The 27,995-nt window shown below is 43.3% G+C and overlaps 1 protein-coding gene across 1 annotated transcript in view; it reads right to left on the reverse strand.

The window, feature by feature from the left end:
* Window positions 1–27,730, reverse strand: part of PLXDC2 (plexin domain containing 2) — a 318,579-nt gene extending 290,849 nt beyond the window's left edge. Inside the window, exon 1 of the mRNA XM_019532329.1 lies at window positions 27,636–27,730. Within this exon, the coding sequence (XP_019387874.1) occupies window positions 27,636–27,693 (58 nt within the window). The 5' untranslated portion in view covers window positions 27,694–27,730. The remainder of the gene's footprint in view (window positions 1–27,635) is intronic.
* Window positions 27,731–27,995: the final 265 nt, after the last annotated feature.

Here is a 27,995-nt window from a genome sequence, read left to right on the forward strand (position 1 = left end):
CTGAGCCCAGGGGCTTGCAACTGCAGCAATCCCTAGAGCTATGGGGTGCAGGCAACTGTGGGGCCAGAGGAGTGTGGTGGTCCTAGAATCATAGAAATGAAGGTTGGAAGGGACCCTCAGATCATCCTGTCCAACTTCTTGCTCCAAGTTGAGCAATCCCCAACTAGATCATCCCGCCCAAGGCTTTGTCTACCTGGTTCTTAAAAACCTCCAAGGATGGAGATTCTACAACCTCTCTGGGTAACTTGTCCCAATATTTTACTACCCTCCTCATGAGAAAGTTTTTTTCTAAGATCAAACCTACACTTCCCTTGCTGCAACTAGAGACTATTGCTCCTTGTTCTGTCATGTGCCATACATGAGACAGTCTATATCCATCCTCTTTGGAACCACCCTTCAGGTAATTGAAGGCAGCTATTAAATCCCTTCTCAGTCTTCTCTTCTGCAGATGAAATAAGCCCAGTTCCTTCAGCCTCTCCTCAGAAGTCATGTGCCCCAGCCCCTGAACCATTTTTGCTGCCCTGCACTGGGCTCTCTCCAAGTTGTCCACATGCTTTCTGTAGTAGGGGGCCACATCTAGAGTACTGGATTCAGTACTCTAGATGTGGCCTCACCAGTGTCAAATAAATAATTACTTCTCTCAATCTGGTGACAGTGCTCCTACTAATGCAGCCCAGTATGCTGTTAGCCTCCTTTAAAACAAGGGCACACTGTTGGCTCATATTAACCTTACTGTCCACTGTAACCCCAGGTTCTTTTCTTCACAGCTGTTGCTTAGCCAGTTGGTTCCCAGCCTGTGTCTGTGCATGGTATTTTTCCATTCTAAGTGCAGGACTTCGCATTTGTCCTTGTTGAACCTCATGACATTTATTTTGGTCCATTCCTCCAATTTGTGATCCTCTGGCCTCAGGGGTTTCACACATCCCTGGGGTGGAAACCACCCTGCGGTGATCCTCTGGCCCCAGGGAGTTTGCCTGCACCTCTGGAGTGGGGCCCTAGGGTGCCCCAGCAGCTAGGAACCCCTTAACTGGGGTGTGAGGCTCCCAACCACGGGAGTTTGGCAGTGCAGGGAGCCCAGGTGTGGACTCCCCCTACGCTGGCAATAAGACGCAATGGTATCTAATGCACAATCCCACAATCATGTCTCCTGCCATCCAGGTGTGGCACGGCAGGAGGTGTGATTGTGAGAATCACACACTAGATCCCATCACACCTTTAGCTTCATGTGTAGGGGGGGCCTTAGGGTGATACTTTTATTAAACCAACTGCATAGCTAAAATAAAGTTAGAAAAGTTATTTTTTTAGACAAGAAAAGATATCATTGCCCCTCGTTTGCATGTAAAGGTAGAACAAAATGTTCTTATTTTTATGTTAACATGGTCTCACCTCTCATAACATGCACAGCTCCAAAGATAGCATAAATTGTTTAAAATTAAGGTGAGTGCTAACAGGCTTTAAATCAGCTGAAGTACTTTATTATTGTTAATTCCAGCAATAATGTCAAAAAAGGTATGCTAATTCATGTCTTTTCAAGCAAAACTTTACTGCAGTACCATTAAAATTAAGCTGTAGAAGTCATTTGATATGTTTGTCTAAAAACTATGAAATTAAAAAGAAAAAAAAAACATATCACCATGCCCAGTAAAGGAAAACAGAACTATCTAATATTCTATTTATATGCAAATTCACACTCTCTCAACTTGGATTTGAGGTCTTTCTATCAAATGCTAATACAAACTTTATCTTATTTAAAGTCACTGAACATAGATTTAGAAAGACTTTTTTTCTAGTCAATTACTGGATTATAATACGTTTCCCATGATCAGAAACTAATATTTATAAAGCTCACTATAATATTTCCACATCAGGTTCTCAATTTGAAAGGCAGCTCCCTGCCCACACTCTCATGTAGCAAAACAGAAACAAATGTCCATCCAGAGCAACCTGTCTTCTCGACTCAGTGTTGAACTACAGAATTTGGGAGATGAGACGGAAAGATTTCTCACACACACCAGTTCACATTGTTGGTCTAGCAGATTCATGATCCTCTGAATCTGAATGTAATACAGGTAGTCTTATTAATTCTCCATTTCACATTCAGCAATAAAACCAGAGAAAAATTACACTGACAAGTTTGTATGCACAATGTCAGAGCCAGCTTCTGAGAGTGACCACTACAGGAAAACATACAAAAAACACAGTTTGCAACTTTAATATAACACATATTTGGAATGTTGCAAGCACCAGGATCCAAGAAGAAGACAGAAAAGAAGTGATATGCCAAACTGCCTGAATTTGGCCAGTTTCTGATCTTCTCAGTGGGAAATGGTAATCACAGCCCTGGTGAAAGAGATCTCTTCAATTATATCCTGAGGTAAAGCCAAAGGCTAAGTGAGATATGGGCACACTTCTTAAATGGTAAATAAGGAAACCACAGTGTTAGAACACTGACTTTTTGGAGCATGCAGAGACTACGAGTGTTAATTCCATTGTGAACAGGCTGGCCAAGATAATGTCACTTCAGTTCTCAATATGCCTGCCACTCTTAGTAAAGCTGGAGTTTGGAGAGTAATTGGCTTCATAGGCAGCTTTGTCAGACAGACTGTAAGCCCCCAAATGCCCTGACTCAGCTTCATCATTCATGCTGAAGGCAGCAACACTAGGTCTGGTAGCAGAAGTAAAGAAATACTGTAGAGAAAACTAAAACTAGGCTGTAGAGACAAATTAAATTGAAAAGGAGCATAACCAAGACCTTAAATCCAAACAGTTCTTCACAGTGCCTTCCTCAAAACATTATCAGCTTCCCAAACATAACAGAAATAAGGAGAAACAGTAATATAAAGCAGGGCTGCCCAACTTCAAAGTGTCTGTGTGGCCCAGGCCATACACCATGAGGGCCATGTGCCACACAGGCTCCATGCTTTAAGGGCTCCCAGGACCTCTCAGTGTGCTAGTCCCCCTCTCCCGCCATCCACTGCCATGTGAGCCTGCCCACTGCAGTGTAGGCAACACCAGCCTCCCCTGCCATCTTTCCCAATGTGAGCCTACTTCCCCAAGCACTGTCCCTGCAGAAGAGCCCTTTCACCGCTGCCATGCGAGCAGTGTGGTCTCCATGCCTGTGTCCTCATGCTGGTACTGCTGTGCAAGCAGACCAAGACTTCCCCTATCCCCACCCCTGCCTACCCAGACAGCAAGCTTATTAGCCTCCCTCCAGCCATGTTGTCCTGCCTGACAGACCCTGAGGCTGCAGCAGGAGAAGCAACAAGGGGAGTGGGAGCCAAGCAGGAGCCCACAGGCTGCATTTTAATCCTTTATGGGCTGGATATGGCCCACAGGGCATCAACTGGACAGCCCTGATATAAAGTATAAATTTGAGGGGAATAAAGATACAATATAGGAAAACTACAGTTTTTTCTCTGCCCATGACATAAGACAACAGTCTACTATGATCACTTTTTTAATGGACTACTGGCTGAATTACTGAGGTCCTTCCTCAGTTTCACTCAATCCTTGAAAGTCAATGAAAGTTTGCCAAAGTAAGGACTGAATAAATACCCAGTTATATTACTATTATTTGAAATTTACATAACCTTGATATTTGTGGTGAAGATAATAAAGTATCTAAATTAAATGCCCAGTCAGATATATCCTCGGTTACCTTCTTTTGCCCTTTCAACGATAAAAAGGAAATGTTTGTGGTGTTGGCAAATTGATTAATTTAATGAAAAGCGAAGACTTAGGGGCCAGAATGCACTGTGCAGTGCTGACAAGACAGGGGTTTTGTTACACTTGCTGCCAAAATTGGTCTTTTTCAAACAAGGGAATTGCTTCAAGAGTCAGGAAATACAGACTGTTTTACTGGGATTGTTCAGTAGAGTACTACACACTGAAATAGTAATTGTTGAGAAACACATGAAACCTGAAGTGTCTTAACACTGTTAATTTATCCAACTTCCTTCCCTGAGTCAGAGGACTGGAAGGAGCCGCAAGGCTCCTGTCCTGTAGTCCCCCAAACAGATGTAGGATTCACTGTTCCCAAATCCTCCCAGACAGATGGCTATCCAGTCTTTCCTTGAAAACCTCCAGTGAACAAAGTTCCAAAACTTCCACAGATAGCTTGTTCCACTGTCCTGTTATTCTTACAGCTAGGAAGATTTCCTGAGATTTAATCAAATCTGATTTCTGAAGTTGAAACTCACTACCTCATGCCCTGTGCTCTGTGGCAGAGAAGAACAGTTTTTCTCCATCTTCCTCATGGAAGCCTTTCAAGTAATTGAAGATTACTGTTATTTTTCCTTCCCACATAAACTAAACATGCCTCCCATCCCAAAATGAATATACAAATCTTTTTACCTCTTCCTCATTAAGCTTGAATTTCCACTCCTTTGTCACTTAACTCTGGATCCTATCTAATTTTTCTATATCCTTCTTAAAATGCAGTCCCCAGATCTCGACACCACGCTCTGACTGAGGGGTTTTTGGTTGCAGCCGTGTTGGTCTAAGGACGGCCATACATAGGCAAGGTTCTTTGGGTAGATGTGATATCATTTATTAAACCAACTGAGTAGTTGGAAAAATGTTCTTTGCCAGCTTTCGGACACAAGCACCCTTCTTCAGGCACAGGGAGTCTCTGCTGTTGTTCTGAGATCTCAGAAATTCTACTCAGTTTTCCAGCTACTCAGTTGGTCTAATAAATTATATCACATCTACTCAAAGAAACTCGCCTACACTCTGGCTGAGGTCTGACTGGCACTCTCCAGGATGAGTCTCTGGAAGCAGGGAAGCCCAACTTTCATTGCTTCCAGAGATGTGCCCCAGAGAATGGGAGGGGTGCTTCTCTGGAAGCAGGGAAAGCTGGGCAGGTGATTCCCAGGCTTGAGGGACATGATCCTGCCCAGAAATTCCTAGGGTGTACAGGATCAGGCCCCATAAGCCCAAGGAATGCCTGCCCAGGTCAGCAAGAAAGTGCAGACAGCTCTGGGCTGCTTGTGCTCTCCTGCCATAAAACAATTAAGTGGCACAATTCATTACTACAGGTTGTCACAGACAAATTTTGGTGCAAAAAAAATATGGACATCCATTTGCTGTTGCTTTGTGCCACCATAAAAATGGTGCTGATACCATGGTACAAAGGCAAGGTCTGTTTCTACCTCGAGTTAAACTATGCACCTCCCATGGCTTGCTTCAGTTAATGCAACCCAGATGTCATTTGACAGTTTCCTTCTGAAACCATTATGTTGCTGTCTCATGCAGAGTATATGACCTGCTATAACACCCAGATACTTCTTTGCAGTGTTACTGCCAAGCCAGCTATGCCCCATTCTGTATTTTCATACTTGATTCTAATTCCATCTGTGCAGCACCTCACATTACTCTGGTGAATTTCATTTTCTTGTCTATTACCCAGTTCTCCAATTTATCAAGATCCCTTTGAATTTTAATCCAATCTTCCAAATTGTTTGACCTAAGTTTGCTGATCTTACATATACACTGAAAGATGAATTGGTTTATTCAGGTTTTTTTCCGATGAGAGAGATTAGCTTTGGAGCTGGTGGCAGCTAGATGGGGATGACTCTGAGTTTTCTAGAGGAAGATTTTGCAGTCCTTTTCAGTATTTTTTTAATAATGCTGCCTCTCCATCCTCTGTGGATTTCCTCAACACAAGAGAAATTCCCATGGGTGCCTGATTATGTATATTTTATGATCCCTTTGCATCACTGAAGCAAGACAAAGTAATAATAGTGGAAAGGGACAAGGAACCCCTTGCATTATCATCCAAGTATCATAAGCACATTCTTATTTGCATTTATATGAGAATTCCAATCAAAAGCATAGTAAATATTTGACACAACAAGGGACTCTACAATGAAACACCAAGTTTACAAAAGCAACTGACAGGCTGCAGGGGAACTTGACAGACAAAAGACTGTCAAGATTCCTGAAGTCCCAGTGGAAATCTGCCTTGATTTAATCAGCACCAAAATTTTTTACTCATAACACAGACAAAGCTAAAAAGGTATTCAGGGAAACTAGAACCCTTTTAATTACTTAGCTGACAGGACACATCTAAAATACAAAAGGTTCTTCAGATTGGTTATAACAAGAAAAAGGCTAAAATGTTATAATGCAGTAAAAATCCTGATACAATTCATTTTTTAAAGAATTTAAAACTGAATCTCAAGACTTCTATCCCAAATCTCTTTGAAACCATTGTTTTGTGGCTGTATCTAATCTATAGACACTCTCCATTGGCATGTAGAAAGACTGTCATCATTATTTTATTTTGGAGAGTTGCAATTTCTCTTTACAGAATCTATGAGTACTGTGGGAGAGGAAAAAGGGTGTAGTAAGCCACACGACTGTCTGTAACAGGACAGTGGTAAGCAGCACAGAACAGAGTATGTAGTGAGACAGAAATGGCATTTTTTTTGGCAACATCACAAAGGACCTTTAATATGAAGGTATCAGTACTGAGTCTCTCAGTGGAAGAATCTCAAATTCTTTCAAAAGCGTGCACACTAAAAGCAGTGCAAATAATTGAGTTTTTTGTTCAGTAACCAAACCAGGGGAAAAATATCTGTTATCTATTTGCTGTTATAAGAGGCTTGAAAATTCAATTCACCAAGCTCAATTAAATTATTGATTAGTGCTACAACAGACCATAACCAAATCAAGCCTTGAAGATGCATATTACCAATGAAAAGGAGTGGCCTGTTGTGGGGCTGGAGCAACATGGCAGTCTTAACATGCCAGTTTAACATGTATTTTTACATACCCATATTTATATCATTTTGATTACTACATTGGGAACCTTCCTTTTTAGATTTCTGTGCATGTTCTTGCTTATCATATCCAGTATCTCAAATGTTGAGGGAAATCTGAGGGAGTATCCACACAACTTACTTATTCTGGAGAAACTTTATTAACACCCATCCATTTCAGTTTTGTCCTTTTTGTACATTCCACATCAGCACTGAGGCCAAGACATACTATTTAATATAAAGGTTTCAATACTTCAGCAGCTAGACAATTTCCAAAAGACAGCTTAGGAGAAACACAAAGCATTCAGAGGCTACAAGGTTTCAACTAATGATTAAAAAAATGGTGAACAGATCAAGCCATTTTTCCTTCTGAAATAAGTACTTTAAATTTTTAACTTAATAGGAAACTTTCCACTTGACTGAAAATGAAATATTTAATTTTGGGTAGCTGTAAGTAAAGCAAAAAAGGGCTAAGTCCACAAAACTGACAGCTTAGGAGGTGACATCTACCTCCCCCCTCCCCAAATAGTGCATGGGTTAGAACACTTACCAAGGATGTAAAAGGGTAAACCACCATGGCTTAACATCTTACTGGAAGGTCAAAGTATGCAAATGATCCGTTAACACAGAGCAGCTCATACTCTGTAAAGCCTTGCCTCCTTTTCACCCCACAGTGAACTGTTCATACCTTAAAACTGGTTTATCTCATTTGATATCACTGCTTACAATGCCCCTCTGTTGTCTACATTGGGCACATATGGTAATCCCTACATAAAAAATGAATGGACACTGCTCTAAGGGCCTAGTTATACCCTAGTTGAGCAGCTCAAATGTTAACTGGTGTAATGCTAGCTCAAGTTTGGAGCGGTCACACCTTAAGGTTTAAAACCTCTGACTCTCCACCACATGCACAGCTGTGACCTGCCACTAGAGGGCTGGCGAGCAAAGGAGCTACAGCTGTGAGTTGCCACTAGAGGGCTGGTGTGCCAGGACAGGCTTCTATCCCTGCCTAGGTGGGAGTGTGTGAGAAATGGGTTGGAGGGATGGGTATGACATGAAGCTCAGAGGAGAAAAGTTAATGGGAAGGGGATGATGATATGGGAAGTGGAAAATAAATGGGGGTAGGGAAAGGGTGGCGAAATGAAGGAAGTCAGCCACTGAAGGATAAAATATAAAGAAGAAAAATAAAGAAGAATTTAAAAAATAATGAGGAAGTAAATAAAGGTCTCATGTTCTAATAAACTGAAGTTTGGGATTAGGTTGAGGGGGGTGCTGGTCATGCTTCCTGGGGTAGCTGCAAGGTAGGGGCAGTGAGGGAAGGTGTTTTTGGGGGAAGCTACTGCCATTGCCCTGGGAAGGAATCCCGAGCTCATGGGGACCTTGTTCCCCTCCCGTCTCCTACACCCCATTTCTGGACCCATTTGTACCCTGAAGCCTGGGTACCTAGCATGTGCTCTGCAGGCTGCTTGCACAGGCAAGCTTATGGGTGGAAGGGTCAGAACCCCAGGGGCAGGAGGGGAGTTGGTTTGGTACCAGAACTGCCCCCTGGGCAGTAGTGTTCACAGGGTAGAAAGTCTGTCCACACAGAACAGGAGGATGAGGAAGGGGACACCATATCCTGAGATGCTAGAAGACTGCAATGTGGGTGACTCATCTGTGGGCAGTGGTTACATATTAATGGAATAAAAGCTGGGTAACACAGAATGGAAATAAACTGCTCTAGAGTGACATAAATTTAAGCCAACTAAAGTGTGCTTAAAACTAATTTTTAGGTGTTAATGCGCGCACAATCAAAGGTTAAGAGCTCCAGGATGTACCTAAAGTTAATGTGCAACAAAGCCCTAACTTCACTTCTAAAAAGACAGAAAAGTCTATGGCAGAACACTTTGCCCTCTTTGGAAATAATGGGCATTTTTACACATGGAAGCACCCAGAACTGCAATGCTGAGTATAAGTGGCAAAATGTGTGTCAGCACTGAAAAAGTGGTGGCGGCATGCTTTTGAACTAAAACTCAGAGGAGCTTTAGTTCAAAAGTGCACTGCCATCATTTTCTGCACACATGTATTTTGCCACTTATACAACTGCATATGGTGCAGCACAGTTTGCCTCAACTCACGTTTAGAGCAAGCTCGATTAATCAAGTCTTCTCCGTAGAGGAGGATCTCAAGCGCATCATGGGACAAAAAAGTATGTATATAAATGCCCAATATCACTGACCTCAGAGTAGCTGTTCTTAATGAAGAAAACTTTTAAAAAATTGTTGAACATTAAATGGTGGGACAAGAAATGAGCCACAAACTGGACTGTGCTAAGTACAGTCTCAACAAAAACTCTAGATTCTTATTCCATTACTTGCACTAGTTCTGTAACTCCTATGTCCCTCGGTAGGTTAACTACTTTGTTCATCCCCTTTGATCTCTTCAACTCACCTTGCCTACTCAGCAATGCCCCACTCCTTTCTTCTTCCTTTCCTTATCCTTCACATTTAAAATACTTTATTCCTTTTTATTTAATATCCTTGCTTTCTGCATGCTATCAGTATCATTTGATGAAGTAGGCTCATGTAGCCTGTGAAAGCTCACGTCTCTCTGAATGAGTTCATCTAGTAGGTGCCACAATACCTTGCCTTCTGCCTAATTTCAGACTAAGATGGCTACCTGTCTCTAACTCTCTATTTCACTTTAGTTTAGGTTATTTATTTAGGGAGCAGTTTAAAGTAAAATAGGATAGTCCTAAGACAAAATAAAAAATGTTTTACTAAAGAGTTGGCTTTGGTATAACTAAAGTAGTTTAAAATGGCACTTTTAGCAGGCAAATATTCTTGTGTAGATGTCACCTAAGCTTTCATTAAAAAAAGAAATAAAAGTGCTCTTACAAGTGCAAAAACCTTTTAAAAGTATAGATTTGTTATCTCTAATGTCAAGTGGAAAGTATGACACTAGGAGAGGATCTGATGAAGTAAACTGTGGCTTGTGAAACTTTATAAATCTTTATTTCAGTTAGTTTATAAAGGCACGGCTCTAACTTGTTTCTGCCTGACTTCAGACTAACATGGTCAACTACCTCTCTTGGCTCTGTGAGAGCTCTGTGAGAGGTGAAAAGGATGCCAGTAATGAAGGACAATGAAGAAAATCTGATACAATATTGATGAATATTTCAGGTCTTGAAAGCTCAAAATGAAATGAGCTGGATGATTCTGTGATCAATGTCATTTGGCAGGGTACGTGACCTGAGTTTCCTGCACAATAATAATATTCCTTTGTAAACTACTTTAAGATTTATTGATGAAAAGTCCTGGGACAGAAGCTAAATGTTGTTATACTATTATTAATGTACTATTTTTTTAAATTTCATTTAACCAGTCCCCAATCCTTACTTATTAAATTCATCACCCCCCATCACTGTGGTGGGGAAAGCCGTGGCAGGAAAGCAGGCAGGCAGGCAGGCAGAACCCCTCCCCCCCCATTAGTAGCCACTTGCCCTGGGCTGGTACTCAAATCTAAGATGAGGCTTCCTCGCATTTGACATGGGGGAAAAACCTCATCTTGGATTTCACTAAATATTAAGGGCATCACTTGGTATAGGGAAGAAAAAAGACATATAACTGTGCATCAAGAAGGAACCTCACTATAAATTTAGAGCAGGGAACTAGAGGTGCACCAATACATTGGTCTGATATTAGATTAGCACCAATATAAAGAAAATTGTCTGTATCTAAAATTGGCCTGACATGGCTGATAATTTGGCCGATAAATGGTCCGTACATGCACAGCCATAGAGCACTATGTAGATGTTGAGGAGCACAGCTCGGCAGCTTGAAGAGCAGTGTCCAGTTGGTAAGTCTGTTGTGGTGGAAGGGATGGGGGGGTAAGGGAAGGGGCACTGGGGGGGCAGATCAAAGCCCCCTGTGGTGAGGGAGGGAGTGGGGCTGGGGCAGGTGCTGCCCAGCTGAGGTGGAGTGGGTGCAGGACAGAACTGTGGCTTATGCAGGGGGTATGGGGCAGGGACCAGGATGACATGGGGGGCGTATCCCCGAATCTGAATGGGGTGGGGCAGGCTGCCACTGCGGGCTTGAGCCAAAGCTGCACTGGGCTCTTCCCAGTGGGAGCTGGGCTGGGCTGTGCTCAGGGTGGGCAACGGCAGCACTGGGAAGGGGGCTATTGGGGGGGCTGCAGCCACACCAAAATTTGCTATAACCCCACCACAGACCCCTCCTCCCAGCATCACTACTGCCCCAGCCCAGCTCCCCCACTCCCATGTGCCAGGAAGAACCCAGCGCAGCTCCAGTCCCAGCCTACAGCATGTGCCCCACCCCCATGTCTTCCCCGGATACATGCAGTGGTGGAAGTCCCTGCTCCCCATGCCCCACAGACAAGCCGCAGCTCTGTCCCACGCCCCGCCCTGGCTTTGGAGCACCTGCCCCAGCCCCATTCCCTTCCTCACCACAGGAAGCTTTGATCTGGCCCTCATGCCCCTTCCCTCCTCCCTCCCCTTCCACCACAGCAGATTTACCAGCTGCACACAGCTCTCCATACTGCCAGACTGTGGTCTTCATTGCCTATGTGATGTGCTGCAGCTGTGATCATGTACAGGCATTTATCAGCCAAATTGTTGGATATATCAGGCCAATTTCTGATACAGTCAATTTTCTTTACATTGGTGCTGACCCAATATTGGGCTGAAGTATTGGTGCACCTCTAACAAAAAACTTCAACCAGCTCTAAAATTAGACCTAAGAAGTGTGTACTAACTCCATAGCTGATTGCTACCAAGCTTTAATTTGCATGTGTAACAGGGTCTCCTTTGTGGCTGGGATGGGGATACCAGCCACAGGTGTGCACTATGCCCAGCCAGGGCCAAGAGTCCTGTAACTGAAAGGACTCTGCCCCAGCAGCTATTGACTCTAAGTCCCAGGATTATGGGCAACCTGAGCTTCACAGCTGTATATGCTGAGTGACAGGACCCAGTTGGACCCTGGCAGCTGGGGGGGCGCAGCTGTCTTGGAGGTGCATGAAACCCCCAGAGCTGCAGCATCACACTTGCTGTAATCCCCCAGCCTCAGGTGTGCAAGAAACTCACGAGACTGGTGGATCATGCCTGCTGTGATCCCCCAGTTTCAGGGGTATATGAAATCTGTGGGACTGCAGGACCACATCTGTTATGTTTCCAGAGCCCCAGGGATTTAACACAACACTGAGGCTGTGGGATTGCCACAGCTGCGACCCCCCCAGCCCCAGGAGTACATTAGACACCCCTTCAGCTGGCAGACCCTCAACTGAGGGTGCTCCCAGCTATAGAAGCTTGTTTCTTGTCAGTACACAAGGAGCCTGGGATCAGGCTCCCCATGCACCAACCATAAGGCACAATGGGATCTAATGCATGATCCCACAATCACGTCTCCTACCATGCACATGGTAGAGGGGTTCCCAATGTTAGAAAGAGCACATGCTATTATAGATGTTCTGCAAATTCCAACTAAACAGCAAGACTGTGTTTCTTTAATATGAGAACTGCAATGAGGTTTTAAAGTTTATGAATTAGGACAAAATATTAAGTGTTAGCAGATTTTTCATATATGAAGCTGTTAATGTGTTACCTCTGCTTTCCTAAAATGAGTAAGCTTCTCACTGCTCAGTTGCTGGTGGCTATTAATGTAAGCAAACTATTTGAAGATTACTTCTTTCCAGCATTTAACCATGAGTTGTTAAAAAAAAACAACCCCAAACTTAATTTTTCTCAGATTTTTTTCACTGTTCCCATAACATTTCCATGATAAAAGCATCAGCACAACAGTACCATAAGATAGGATATTAATGCAAATGGTTTGTCATCTGTGTGGTTTTCTAAACAGGAATCAAACTAATGCTCCAATACTACACAGTGAAGAAAGGACAGCTAAAATAAACATAATTAAGAAGTAAATGATTTACTACCATCTCTGCTATGTTACATAACAACTGACATGCCACATTTTACTTGCATGAAGTTTAGTCTTCTTGGGTGGGTAAGTAGGAGGATTTAGGGGAAACTCGCAGAACAGTGTATAATGATAACAAACACTAAAGTGCTTAAATATTTCTGGGGATTTATTTTGTAAATGGAACTGGGTTTAGATAAACTTCAATTATGTAAACTCAGTGATTCACATGGACTCAAAGGTACAAACAAAAGAATGGAAAAACAAGGCTGACTTCACAGCTGCCCTAGTTTTTTTCTTTAGCACTACACATGATACACAGTACTAATTTCCAAAAATAATTTCCATGACTTATTTAATTAATTTTCATTTTGGGTGTATTTGCTTTTAATTTTTACTGGTTAGAGGAAAAGAGTCAAGGAAAAATCAGGGAATGAGTCAGAAGACCCCAGAATCTATACTGAGATAAGGAATTACTTTTTTTTTTTAAATTACTTTAAATGGACATGGCAATATTAAATACAGTTAACTTCTGCAGCCGTATTAATCATAGTCAAGAAAAGATTACTCAATATGCATAGTAATTTTGGAGAATAGCAGGTTGGTTTGAAAGTGGTCTGTTTTATTAGGAGGGCGCTGATGATGCATGTTAAAAATCAGCCCCTCTCATTTTTTATCATTTTTCCCACCACATTTTTATTTCTAAAAAGCATATACTAACAGCGTTCAACACTCTTCTTTCCTTTCCAAACTAAACAGTGCCAGCAGTCTGCTTTCTTTCCCCATCTCCTCTCCTCCTGACTCAATGAAGTTGGAGCATCAGCCAATTATATGAAAAACAGGCTTTAAAACAGCCTTATATTTCTAGGTTAATGCCACGTTGTTGCCAAAGTTTTAGCCCACAGACTGGCTGACAGCCCATCCTGAGCCACAAAAGCCACAGTAAGGTTTGGAAACAAACTCTTTACATCTTGTGGTACAGAACTGATTCAACAACAATTTAATTCCCCTAAGGTCTATGGAAGTACACTAACATTCACGTACTTTACCAGAAAGCAACATGACATGAGAAATCCTATTTTAAAGAATCATCTCATCATCTTATTCAAAATCTATTTAAACTCTTTCTTTTGCAACTCATTCTTGAATGAAATTCATTCCTGTTCAGAGTAGCAGCATGGGCACAGTACCTGCATAAGTCCTACAAAGTGAAGTAGTGCATTTAACCCTTGAGCTTTGAACTTTGTGGATTTTTCTGAGAGTTAAGTCATTCATAGGCCTATTGCTATGAATTTCATAGACCTCTGCATAACTTTGATTTTCATTTGGAAAACTTGGAAAACTGTTTCCTTCTTTCCTGAAGGCTGTTTTTCTTTCTTACATCAGGTCGGCAATGCAGAGGAAAGCCCAAGTGCTGGTCAAACTAATATTATACTCATTTAGAAAGTAAACACTTAGGGCTAGATCCAATGAAGAAAATTAGACACTTAATTACCACTCGTACTCAAATAAAATAATGCAATCCAAAAAAGTCTTCATTCAGCTTCTTGCCTAATCTTACTGTTAGAATGTAGAAGATGTGGGTTTGACAGAGCCATAGCCAGGCATTTTGGCACTGGTGCAGGTCATATCCAGAGTGTTCCCCTTAAACATTACTACAGGGGTTGTCAACTGGGGGTATGCATACCCCCGGGGGTACTTGGGAGGGCTCTATGGCAGGTGGGTGGGCAATTATTTCCGGCAGAGCACTGCTTACTGAGTTTTGGCAAGCCATTGAGGGCAGCAAGATAGGCAGCCAGGGGCAAATAAATATTAATTTTCTTAATTTTGGGGGGTCCCATGGGCTGGAAAGAATGGCCTGGAGGGCCGCATCCAGCCCCTGGACTGCATTTTGCCCACCCCTGCCCTATGGGGTATGTGCAGGCAGGCAGGGACAGAGTGTTGCCACCCCTCTGCAGGCTGGGGAGGGGGCAGAGCTTGCATTCACCACCCCACGCTGTGCATCTCCCACACCCCCTCTTTGCACTCTGCATCCAGGGATACACTTACTAAAAAAGGTTGACAACCCCTGCATTACTACACAGCAAAATGTATTATGCATTCTCTATGCATAAGCACCTGATAGGTTTAAAGAAGGAGCAGAACACAGAACAAATGTTGCAAATTCATTTATTTCCATCAAGACTGCTCGGACAGGGTTGTCTTTGCACAGCTTATTTGCACCCCTGTCATATTCCTGCCTTCTAAATTATAATGCACCCAATCCAAGTTTTGCTAGTTGATTTAAAATTCCTGCCGCTAGTCCCCTTCCACATTTCTCCTTTCTGATCAATAAACTCAATACAACTCTCCTCAATAACACATTTGTTTCCTTCAGTGTTTACATATCTCAGAATTATGGTCATTTGCTCTCTATGGGAGATATCTGGGGTATAATTGAACATGCTGAAATAGTAAGTGGAAAGTCTGTAAGACCCATCGTACCTGCTTGCATTTAAATATATGATCTGTTAAAGGTGGATTGTAATAGCTAACCAGTTCTAACATATTTATGAACACCACTGTAGGGTTTCCTAATCTTGTCCATAAACCCTCTTCAGGCCAACTTGCTTTTAGCACCAAAGAGAAACACACCCTCAACCATTTTGAGAATGTCCCCCCATTTTGGCTTTTCTCTCATGATTAGCCACTGTGTATCATGATCTATCCAGTTACCATGTATCTAGAGTGCCACAAACCTTCTGACCTGTTATGGTCTTTGAGTTCTTTACAACAAAATAATTGCTCTATTATTTTTCTGTAGTCAAAATACCCATGAAAGCTAAGAGCTGGCATCTGCTGTGGGGTTCCTTGGGTCTAAACAAGTTGAGAATCACTGAATGAAAAGGCTGAAAAGAGACACCTTTATTATTGGGAAAAGATGGAATATAAACAATGTACAGAAAAATCCAGTGGTGGGTGGCACTTTGACTCTGGCCACCTACAGAGGGTAATTTCAGGCACACAGGATTTCCCCTTCCTCCCCCCCCAATACAGCCTGCCCTATCCCACCCCCTTGCAGGCAGACTGGGACTTTCCAACCCACTTATGAGACATCACCCCCACACAACGGAGAATTCACCAAGCATTACAGTGGAGCCACCTGTTCCACTACTCCTGTCCTCAACACCCTCATAAAGACTGCAGACTGGAAGTGGCCACTATTACTGCTGCCAGCCTTTTCAGAGCAGCGGGCTGAAATAATGCATATCAACCCGAGGTGGTCTGATGCTTCTGACCCAGCCACTGCCACTTCTCCCCGGTGCTGAACTGTCACTACTAAACACACAACTTGGCTGCTGAATGCTGCAAAATCCTTCCCCCACCCGCAAAAAATGCCAACTATATTTGGGCTTTTCAAATCAGGTGAAATATCCTGGTAGGCTAGATCTAACTTATAGGCCTTTGGTTGTCCGCTCCACCTTACTGGATATGGCCCTTAAGCAAGTTTAGGATGAAAACTAGATTGTCTCAAATGCTGGGTTTACTGGCATCGCAAAAAAAAATCTCATAGTGGGATACTTGTGCTTCCCATCACATCACATTTTAATTTTCTGATTTCTTTGTATTCATACAACAGTTTCCCATATGCTCTTTAGTTTCAGGATACCTTTTCTCTGCAGCCTAGCTATCAAAAAGACAAAACTACTTCTCACTTCCAAAACAGAGCCATTCATTGATAGTTGCTTAACCAAAAGGAGCATACTTCTTACCTTGCTTTCCTTCCACCCCCAAAATTAACTGTGTGCAGTCAGGCATCTCACCTTAAATCCCAACTGGCTGTTCTAAACCTGTGCAGTCTTCCAGTTAGTAAGCTTCCTGTTTACACTCCTGTTAAAAGAGTAGTTTCTAAGCATCTGCCACGTATCTTTTGATATAAATACAGGTAAAAGCATATATTACTTGTTACCCAATACATGTACCACTTGTTATTTAATACTTGGTTGGGGGATAAGGTATAGGAAGGGAGGGAGAATGGGGCACAAACTATATCCTCTATATGTGTGCTATATCCTCTTCTCATGTAAATGTGTACAAAAAAGAAAAACAACAGCTAACTTTATTGCCAACAATAGCTTTGCTAAAATGAGCAGTATTAGACTAATCCTATAATACATTTAGAAGTTACCATGAGAAAGGATGACATGTTCAGATTCCAAGCAAGAGAGCTAGAAGTTAAATAGCTACAGGTACAAATATAGTTAACAAAGAGCAGAAAAAACCTAGCAAAGATAACGTTCTAATACTTCACTATTGCAAAACTTTCTGCATTGAAAAGATGAACCCAGTTTAATCTCAGATAATGGTTTCCAAAACAAAGTTTTTGGATTACTAATGGAAAGGGGGATATTTAATGGTGGTCTACAGACAGCTGGCTGGTCACATGGTGCTGGCTTCTCTTCTTGTATCCAGCTGTTAAAGTACACTAAGAAAGCTAACAGAATATTCAGTATTTTCCTAACGCATTTTCCTTGTAAACAACTGAGGTAGCTGCCACAAGGATATTGTTCTTTTCCCAGGATTAGGGTCAGACATTCAAAAAACTCGAGCCTGAATTCATTAAGCAGGTTAGTCTAGGCTGTACAGATTGAACCCATTAACAAATGGACAGACATTCACTTCTGAATCAAGAAATGCAGCCACATGCCTGCAATGGCTCGAGCCAGAACCTGGGGGGCACTAGAGCATGTCTGCCAACCACTGCCAAAACGGGAGGGGAGACAAGCCCTCCAAAAGGCCCTCACCCCTCTCTGTTGGAGTGGAGGGGTATGGCTAGGCACCAGCCCGGGGCTAGCCTACTGGAGGGTGGGGGTTTAAATCCACAGGGATGCCAGCCAGGGTCTGCGGGGCTGCCTGAATGGGGTTGGGGAAAAAAGTCCTTTCTCTGAAAAAATCCTCTCTCTGAAGCAAGCGTATATTGAACACTACAATTTGCAACCTCAAGCACACAACAAAGAACAAAAGTCTTTGCCTAAGCTAAAATACAGCCCAGTAAAACACAGTGAGAGTACACACAACATAGTCTAACTTAAAAAGGAATGTAATAAACCAAAAAGACAAGACAAAGCCTTGTATAAGTCTTAGGTAACCCTGAGGGCACAGTGTCTCCTTACATCCAGGTATTCAGAAAGTCTTTATTTATGTATTCCCACCTTTTACAAGTTCTGCTTTATAATGTAAATGTACCTCTCTGCATTCTTTGGTCAAGCTGTATGCGACCCTCAAGGTGTCTGGGACCCTATCTTGTTCCCTTAGCTCCATCTCTATCTTTGCCAACACCTCCCACCTCTGAGTCTACTCCTGCAGGGCTTGGCACCAGCACACTGAGCTGGGGAAGGGGGCATTAAAGCCCCTCCCAGACCCCATCAGGGGTTTGCCTGGGGAGGGGGGCAGTTCCCCTCAGGCTATTGCCCTGCCCTGCCCAATGCTCCCGCCCCCTCCACTCCAGGGGAGAAAGGCCTGGCAGGGGCTGCCTGTGACCCCCTCAGACAGACCTGGCCATGATCCCCAGCCAGGCTTCCCACCCCCACCCCTTTTCTAGCCTGAACAGTGAGGGCTAGCTAATGAACAGAGGGGCAGGGCAAGCTCTGCTCTCTGGAGCAGACAGCACAGCCCAGTCCAGGGCTGAAAAGCATGCTGGGATGCTAGGGAACCCTGATTTAAACTTAAACCAGGAAGGAGTCTGGGACACAAGTTCCATAAAACAGTTTGACCCAAATCAGTTAAGCCTGATAGAAGAGTAAATGTTTTCGCTCGATCTGAGCCTTCAAGAGGCCGAGAAGCGATTACTACATTCAACCAACATTATCTTAAACCACTTTCAGCCATTTTGAAACTGGTTTATGTGCACTGAACTTTTGTTCTGTTACAGGCTTAAACTAATTTTCAGCCACTTAAATTGATTTATGTATAACTTCTGTCCCTAGCCTGGGAGTGTAAACAACCTCTGAAATTGTGAATGTGATAGGTGGTTGACCTATGGGACAATACTTTGGGCCGGATATTATGTAGTGATCAGTGATAAGAGGTGCCTGCCCAACTTTAGATACCACTAAGGGATCTGTTTCTTTTCACAGAGCAGCTTCCTAAATGTTCACAACATCATGTCACTCAAAGGTATTTATAGCTGGGGAACAAAAACCACTGGTCATTTATTTATGATCTTAAAGCTTCCTGCTTTTTTAACCACTCACATTCATAGATATAGATTTCTTAGCTCTGTACCATCCACTTCTAAGACTGACAATTATAACTGTACATTTCAAGTTGATCAACTTCAGTGCTCACTTTAAGAGCTGAGAGCAGGCAGCCGGCAGGTGCAAGCCAGTCATGATGAGGTGGCCATTTTAGATCCAAGCTCTCAGGACTAAGGCAGCAGTTTACTGCAAGCAGCCAAAGGAGCAATAACACCTGGCTGAGCTGCTGCTTACAGAACACCTTGGCGGTAAGGGATGAACTATGGGGATGGCAGGAGGTTCCTACAGGCCCAGTGGGGTCCAGAGCCCCAGGAAGAAGGTTTCAGCCTGGTTAGAACAAGGCCCAGCCTAGGCATTGGGGTCTTAAATGGGCAGCCCCTTGCTTATTGCAACACCAGTTTCCTTTACATCAAAGGAGTCACAGATGAGACTAGGCAGACTGCCCCAGACAGGCGGGTGAGCCAGTACTGTGACTGGGCCTGGGAGATTGCCCCCTGTCAAATGGTGCACTGCCTGGGAACTCAGTAGCTCGACCGGGCAAGCAGAGTTGCACTACCCCCAGGGAATGATTTTGAAGGGAGGTATGTGGCAGAGCACAATTGGGGTGCTTGCCACTTAGTGTGCTGCTGCAGGCTACAGAGAAGCCTGCATGTTGAACAGTAGGGAGACACCCCATGGCAGCCATTTTAAGGGGGAAAGGTGTATGACGGAGCACCTTCAGAGCAGCACCTGAGAGCAGGCAGCCAGCAGGTGCAGGCCAGCCATTTTAGATCCCAGCTCTCAGGGCTAAGGCAGCAGTCAGGTGCGAGCAGCTGAACGAACAACAACACCTGGCTGAGCTGCTGCTCACAGAACACCTTGGCGGTAAGGGAAGAACTATGGGGATGGCAGGAGGTTCCCACAGACCCAGTGAGGTCCAGAGCTCCAGGAAGGTTTAGGCTTAGTCAGAACAAGGCCCTGCCTGAGCATGGGACTAACACCTGGTAGGCCTACAAGGGGGCGAGGCAAGACCCAGAGTAGAAGATGGCTCTCTGATGGGACCCAGGAGGGACCCCACTCTGGAGTATGGGCTCAGCAGCTGCTAGGTTGACTCTTTGATCCCTCACACCGGTCAATACAAGAGGGCCAGGGCCGAATTAAGCCCAATGTGAGGGTCAGGCCAAGGCCACTGTGAGCTATCTGACACCTGACTGGCCTGTAAGTGGTGCCAGAGCCTGCAAGGAGGTGAGACTTCACAGCCAAAGAGGCTAGGGGTCAGCCAGCATGCAGGCTGTTATAAGATTAGAATGGGGCCATAGTGAGAGCTAGACCCAATCAGAGAGAGCCCAAGAACAGCATACAGAAGCCCTAATGAGGGAGCTAGACCAGGGCAGGTAGGTCTGCTTGATCCAGGGTAAGACCCAAAACTGTACCCTGCCAGAGAAGGGTGGTCTGGTGGGCCTGTCTGTGGCAGGACATTACCCCAGAAATGCTAGGCCAGCTACCTCCCTTGTGAAAGGCAGGTAGGGTCACCTGACAACCCCAGCCCCCACCATCTGGTGGGTCATGAAGACCAGAAGTTAGCAGGGCCAAGTATGCCTATGCAAGAGACACCCGAGCCCACAGGAGTGTAAGATCCCAGTGGTAGTGAGGCCAGGTAAGCCCACTTTGACAGGCATCTGAGCCCGTGGGGGGTGTAAAACCCCGAGGCCCCAGCATAGGGGCCGAGTTTAGGCCCCAGTGAGTGGGGCAGAGTAGTCACCCCAGCAAAGGGGTGCAGTGTTCAGGCCCCAGAGAAGGAGGTGTGTGCTGATGCCTCAGGAAGTGGGCAATTAGGCCCAGGTAAGTCTTGGGATGCCTGAAACCACAAGTGGACCTGAAGCTGAGAGGGCGAGTAATTAGCCTTATTAGAGGGTGCAAATGAGGAGTTATCCAGCAAGGGACTTGAGTCAGAACTCCACCTAGGGCGAGGTGAATTGGCTAGTCACAGCTCAAATGAGGGTCACGGGAGTGGCCCGAAAGGCTGCACCAGAGCCAGTCAAGGGGTATGAGTAGGCAAGCCAGATGGCTTACTGGAGCTGCTCAAGGGAGCAGGGCAGGTCAAATGTGGTCTTGTATGGGGCAGCAAGTAAGAGGCCCAGCAAGAGTGGGCAGAGTGCTAGAGGCCTGGTGAGAGCAGGTGGGGTGAATGAAGCCCATTGGGGTGGAATGATAGGATGAATGTGTGAGGCCTAGCAAGGGGCCTTGAGCCAGAGCAAACAGCAACTCAAGGAAGACATCTGCAAGTCATGGGACATGATAAGGGAAGGTTGGAGTCATGTAGAACACCCTAGGCATCACAGTCTTAAATAGGCAACCTCCCGCTTATTGTAACAGCAGTTGACTTTACATCTAAGATGCGGCAAGCGAGACCGGGCAGACTGCTCTAGACAGGTGGGTGGGCCAGTTCGGTGACCAGGCCTGAGAGATTGCCTCCTGTCACAATGATGTTTGGAAGCTTACTGAGCAACTTGCATTTTCCATTAATTTAAGTAAGTTTGTGAATGCTCAGAACTTCTGAAAGCCACCCCATTTGTGTGTCAGCGCCCAGAGCTTGGTGAATGCTAATCTGTAATGTATTGCATATAGCAATTACTAGCTTATCTCATGGTTTGCATACAATAGATAGAATTCAGTTCAAATTAGATGGGGGTGAAAATTTTGCCTATTTTAAACCCCAATCTAAAACTATGGTTTGGAAAGTTAGAACAATTCTTACTTTACTGGATTACTTTACTGGTTTTTTCACGTGCAAAAACTTATCTCCTGATCATCTTGGATTTCTTTTAGTTTAATATCCTGCAGTATGGTTACTTCAAAGGCCTTTTGTCTTCCTCACATATAAAAAGAAATTTCAGGTATTTTGGCCAGCATCCTTTGGCCTACAAAACTTAAAATACCTTTCAAAGCGTTCCAGACTTAAACTGGCCTGCAATCAGTTCAGCTATTTGTGTATTTCTCTACATGTCAACCTTGACCACATTGCTTACACTGAAGCTCTCTCTCTTTGATTGGGATGTTCCCATTTAGGTTACTGATAGCCACCTACATTTAAAAAGGCACCCAACTGCTCCCTCAGACATGAAAAGGGCAAGTTCAGGAAAACAGGTTAAGGGGAGATGCTATTTGAGTACAACATTTTTGTATTTCTACTACTGTTTGTTTCATGGCATTTAATTTCAACTATGCAAAAACAAACACAGATGTATTTGTTGAGTTTATGCCTTCAAAAGAGAAATGTGATAGTGAGAGAACTTAACACAGGGGTGGGCAAAACATGGCCTGTGGACTGGGTCCAGCCTGCCAAAGGATTTTGTCTGGCCCATGGCAAGGTCTCTCGGCCCTGCCCAGCCCAGATACAACAGCTGGCTCATGCAGGTGGTCCTGCCACCCCCAGGCACACAACAGGCTGGGGTGGGGAGGGCAGGGATGCCGGACTTGCTTTCTGGCAGCACTGGCAGTGGTGGCTCCTTCTGGCTGCTGCCAGACTTGGCCCTGCTGCCCAGGCACTCCGGCCGGTCTGCCCCACACCCACTGCTGAGGGTGGGACCTGCGGGGGAAGAGCATGTGGCTGGGCAAATGGGATGGGGCCACAGGTGGGTGGGGAGCAGTGTCCAGAAGCAGGATAGGTAGGTGGGGCTGGGATCACGAGGCAGTGATAGCGTGATGGCAGGGGCCAGGGTCTGAGGCAGGGCTGTGATCTGCTGCCCATGCATTCCTACATTGGGCCTCAGTTCTGTGAGCGGGGGTATGCAGAGAATGTATCATGGCTCTGCCTTGGGACCCACCTCAAGATCCTAGGCCTACCCACGCACTCCCAGATGCAGCTTCCTGCCCACCTGTGGCACCATCCCATCTGCCTGACCATGCATGCTTCCCATGTGGGTCCTGGACAGTCTATGTGGAGACCCCAGGATCGCAGGCAGGGACACTGCAAGGCTGGGGCCCAGAGTTGAGCTGCAATCCCCTCCCTGCATGCCCCTCACTGTGGAACCAGTGCCCATTGCAGGGACATGCAAAGAGTGGATCATGGCTCTTCCCCAGCCCCCTTGCTGTCCAAACCTCACAGTCCCAGCCCCAGCTGCCCATCCTGATCCCAGATGCCACTTCTTGCCCACCCACGGCCCCGTTCTGTCTGCCTGGGCTTGTGTGGAACACAGCTACTTAGGAAGTTTTGGTGAGCTGTTCTGGAGGGGTGGGGGGCATGGTAGTGCACATGACAGCTTACCAAAACTCCTTAAGTGGCCCTTGAGCCCAAATAATTTGCCCACCCCTGACTTAACTGCTCTGAGGAAGAAACTATTTGCCACAAATACTACTGCAAACCATGTTACTACTGGTATAATAAAAGACACTGTGAAACACAATTCAACCAAAAAAAAGGTTGTTAAACCAGGGTCTATCGTAGGAAAAAATAGAAAGTAATATAAAAAGGTGATCAGTTATTACTATACTGTTCTAATTAAATACAAGTGTTGGTTCCTTTAGTTGCTAAATTGCAATCAGCAATGAAGCCAATACGTGTCTGACCAAGACACTTATAGAAACTGATTATGTACAGATGCCAAGTCTCCAAGTGAATTTTTTGCCACCTGTTTTCAATTTCAGGACTGGCAGTCTTGCACTTTCAGAGTTTACTGACCTATTATAAGGTTGTGCCATCTGTTGCTTTATTTTCCATGTTCAATCAGTACTTTTCACAAGACATCCACCAGAACACCACAAAAGATGATGATATTTCTTTCCTTGTACAGAGATGCACATAAACATCTTAGCAACTTTCTCCACAGAATGCATAAGTTATATTTTAAATGCTCGTTAATCTGCTTTGTAAATAGCTCCAATTTAAACTGTGAATATATAGGTGTTATTCTGTAACAATTCAGTTATTTATACTGGATTTTAACTATGTATTATTTAGTTCAACAGTTGAAAATATTCTGTACATAAATGTGAAGCAGCACTAATTCAGTGAAGCTCACTCAGTTCAGCTTTATCACATGAAACAAGGATAAGACAGACAGGCCTAATTTCTTCCACTGTTTTTAATCATTGCTGTGTCTGCTTCTTCCCTCAGACCTGATGCCTTACATTTGAAAGCATGTCTAACTTTATCCCAACAATGTAGTTAGTTCAATAAAAGGCATCACCCACAAAAATCCTTACCTCACGCCTATATTTTTTCCATTGTTCTTTTTTTCATGGTGAAACTTAAGTCTTGCTTGTATTTCAAAAATCACCACCAGTTTTATATGAGCCAGGACTCATTTGCAAAACTAATTCAGACTTTTATTTCTGTAATAGCTATTATTAGTTGGCATACATCAAAGTACCCAGCTATGAAAAACATCTGCTTGATTATCAAGCCCAAAGGACATACTGTAGTCCTTTAGAGAATGTACTGTATACCAAGCTGATATCAAATATGGTCTTTCATTTTACTGTACTAAAAGAAAAAAACTAATCTTCACTACTTAAAAAACACTATTTGAACCATCAAGTCTCATGGACTATGCAGTTCTCTTATTGCAGTTAATGTTGTTTATTGCCCAGCATCTAGGAGCCCTGGCCATGAATCAGAACCCTGTTGTGCTAGATGATGAACAAACACAGACCAAAAAGACTAGCCCATAGCTCCTCTCCTCCCAGGTATGGTCTTATCTATGTGCTTCAATCACAGTGCTTTAAGCTTTAAGGAAAAAAGCAAATTCATTCAGGTAAATTCTGACCTCAGTTAAAACATTCACTTTTAGTAAAATTATAGAGAAGTTATCACTACATAGAATGAAAAAAGTAACAAAACAAACAACCCTTAAAAACAAAGAAGTGGGGAAAAATATGTAGATATTTTACAGTATGGCCCCTCCAATATGTTTCCATGTTATGGCCCGAAGCATGAACTAAGGAGACATTATTAGTCTTTCCAACTGACCACCCACTTTTGGGTTACTCGAAATCTTCCCTCCTCCCCAAAGGAAACTGCTGTGAGAACCTAACCATTCCTATGCCTTAGAATCATAGACAGGGCTGGAAGGGACCTCAGGAGGTCATCTAGTCCAACCCCCTGCTCAAAGCAGGACCAGCCCCAACTAGATCATCCCAGCCAAAGTTTTGTCTAGCTGGGTCTTGAAAACCTCCAAGGATGGAGATTCCACCACCTCTCTGGGTAACCTGTTTTAGTGTTATACTACCTGCCTAGTAAGAAAATTCTTCCTGATATCTAACTTAAACCTCCCTTGCTGCAATTTGAGACCATTGTTCCTTGTTCTGCCATCTGCCACCACTGAGAACAGTCTAGCTTCATCCTCTTTTGAACCCCCTTTCAGGGAGTTTTTGTCCACTGTAACCCCCAGGTCATTTTCTGCAGAGCTGCTGCCCAGGCAGTCAGCCCCCAGTCTGTAGTGATGAATGGATTTGTTCTGTCCTAAGTGCAAGACTTTGCGCTTGTCCTTGTTGAACTGCATGAGATTCCTTTTGGCCCAATCCTCCAACTTGTCTAGCTCACTCTTAATCCTAGCCCTACCCTCCAGGAAGAAGAAACAGTATAACATAAAGCTGTGATTCAATCAGCCACGTGTCTCCAGAGTGCTCTTCAAACTGCCATTATGGCTCAAATACTGATGCTGACAGAAACAGAATTTTTGTTTTCCCTATAATAATCTGATTACCCTTCTGTCATAATTTGAACATCTCTGCTATGGAGTTCAATCTCTGTAATAAAAAGAGATTTTGGCAATGGTCTGAAGCCATCCATTTGTCTTCCACTTACAGCATTCTGTCAGCCAAAAGTTAAAGATGATGTTAGCCCATTCACTGAGGAAAAGTCTGACCTCAGTAACACTAATGTAAAACTAGAAGAATCTACTGACCTCAGTGGACCTATTCCCAATACACAGCAGTGTGCTTGAGATCAGAACCTGATTCCGACTGCTCACTGAAAGCAGCATATGTCATGAAAAACAGGCCAAGGGAACAAATGAACATATATCCCTAAGGCGTAAAGCCGAGGCGAAAATATTATGTCAAAACTTCTGTGATGATCCAACACAGTAATGAGAAATTTCCATTAATTGTAATGTACACAACAGAACTAACAATATAAACACCATAAAGTATGAGGCACTGCAAAATTCACATGAAAAATAAGTGTAGCCATTGCTTGTTCTTCACCAGAAAGATCAGAAGGATAGAAGCTGTTTACTGCTTCAGTACAGCAATTATAATGTAAGGTTAGCCAACGTTTCCAGTAAAGTATGCTTCCATCCCTGCCATTCCTAATCATCTCTGACATTGCTTTTCCTGAGTTTGTTCCTCAGAGAGCTAGCTGTCCAAAATACCAGCAGAGCTACTCTCAGTGAAAGGCCAAAAGATTACATGCTCTGCTTTTCAGATTCAGTTAACTAAAACTAATTTATACAGTGTTCCTAAAAGACCTCCTGTTCCCCACCCAATGGTGTAATTTTGATCTGAAACAAAAATAAGGGCATTTCTGGTGACTAAACGTTTTAATTAGAAACAGTAAACCCCCAGGAAAAACATCCTTTCTTTTACTTTGTTTCTTTGGTGACTTGGTTAATAAAAGCCGAAAGGATGGCAGCCAAGCTTTGGACTAAAGAAAGGACATCTGCAAGAATTTGGCCCTGATTCAAAACTCTCCCACTGGCTGCAACTGAGTTTGGAGCAGGCCCTTAATAAGAAAAATAAAATCCTGGTCCAATACAGAGGTCAGCTAGTATGGCCCTCTCTGGCATTCTGGGGTCTCATTCCTGTGATTGGATATTCAGGACCCAATGCAAGACAAAAAAGCTCATCTCTCAGTTTGAGATTTTAAAAAAATATTGAATAGTTGTTCTATCATCCCATAACAGGCATCTGCTATTCATGATATTCTACAAGACACTATTGTGTTTTCTTATTATTCATTTTACACAAGAAGTTAAACAAAAGAAATGCACAGTAATGTTTTTGCTGATAAAAATCAAAGCAAAAAGAGATAGAATAGCAGATATCATGCATACTTGAATTTTTTTGCCATTATTTCCCTTTTTCTACAATAATATCAAAGCTTTATATCAATATTTTGTCAAAAACTGAAACATTTTTACTGGCCTCATTATAACATTTTCAGACTAAAACAGACACTGAAAAATTAACCTCTTCCTTCATTGCACTGGCTTAGACAGAATCCCTATCCATTAATTATGATTTATCCCGAAGTAGTGGGTCCAGTTAGAACTCTATTTCATCATACAGTGTAGAAGTTATTTTAGCTCTGTCCCCATATCATTTCAAAACTACCTAACGGTTTTAGTGTAGCCTGAGACTATAATTAAGGTGCAGGTATAGTTACAATTATACTAGAAGATAGAATACCATCTTGATAGTACTGAGCAACAATTTTATTTTACTCTTGGTCCCCTAATATTCTTCTGCCTGCAGTTTAAATGGATGCATAATAAGAAGCAAGGTTACTGGGAAGGATTATTACTTCATCTCCTTCTCAAAAAAAGGGGAACATTTTTTGTATTTTACCATTTTTCCCTGAAGACCTATTTAATCTGCATAAAGGATAATGTCAGGAACTGCTTGCTGGTACAATAAAGAGTTCTCTCAAAAAGCTGTTTTAAGACCTTACTATTAAATTATTTCATGCTTATTTATTTATTTTCGTATGAACAGTTGGGTCTTAAATATTCCCTTACCATGTTTACAATCCAGACTTTGCAGCACTGTGTGCACTTGAACCAGATACCAAAACATTACTAAAACCAAAGTGCAGATGACCTGTTTATTTTCATGGCCTCAAGGGAAGGCAAGAATGAAGGCAGGAAGGAAGGCAGGAAGACCAGTCAACATAAATATCAAAAAACAAAAGAGGATTTAGAAATTCATCCAGATTAATAGCAATATTGAACACACTAATTCAGAAATGTATCATTTAAAACCTTATTTAAAACCTGGCAGAATATTTTAAAAATATCTAACAGAATATGGAATGCAGAGCCACGACAGGGAATACAGGCAATAACAAAATCAAGGATGGAAAAATTAATTAATTAAAA

Source organism: Crocodylus porosus, unplaced genomic scaffold (genome assembly GCF_001723895.1).
Source record: "Crocodylus porosus isolate Cpor-Errol unplaced genomic scaffold, CroPor_comp1, whole genome shotgun sequence".
NCBI classification, from domain to species: domain Eukaryota; kingdom Metazoa; phylum Chordata; order Crocodylia; family Crocodylidae; genus Crocodylus; species Crocodylus porosus.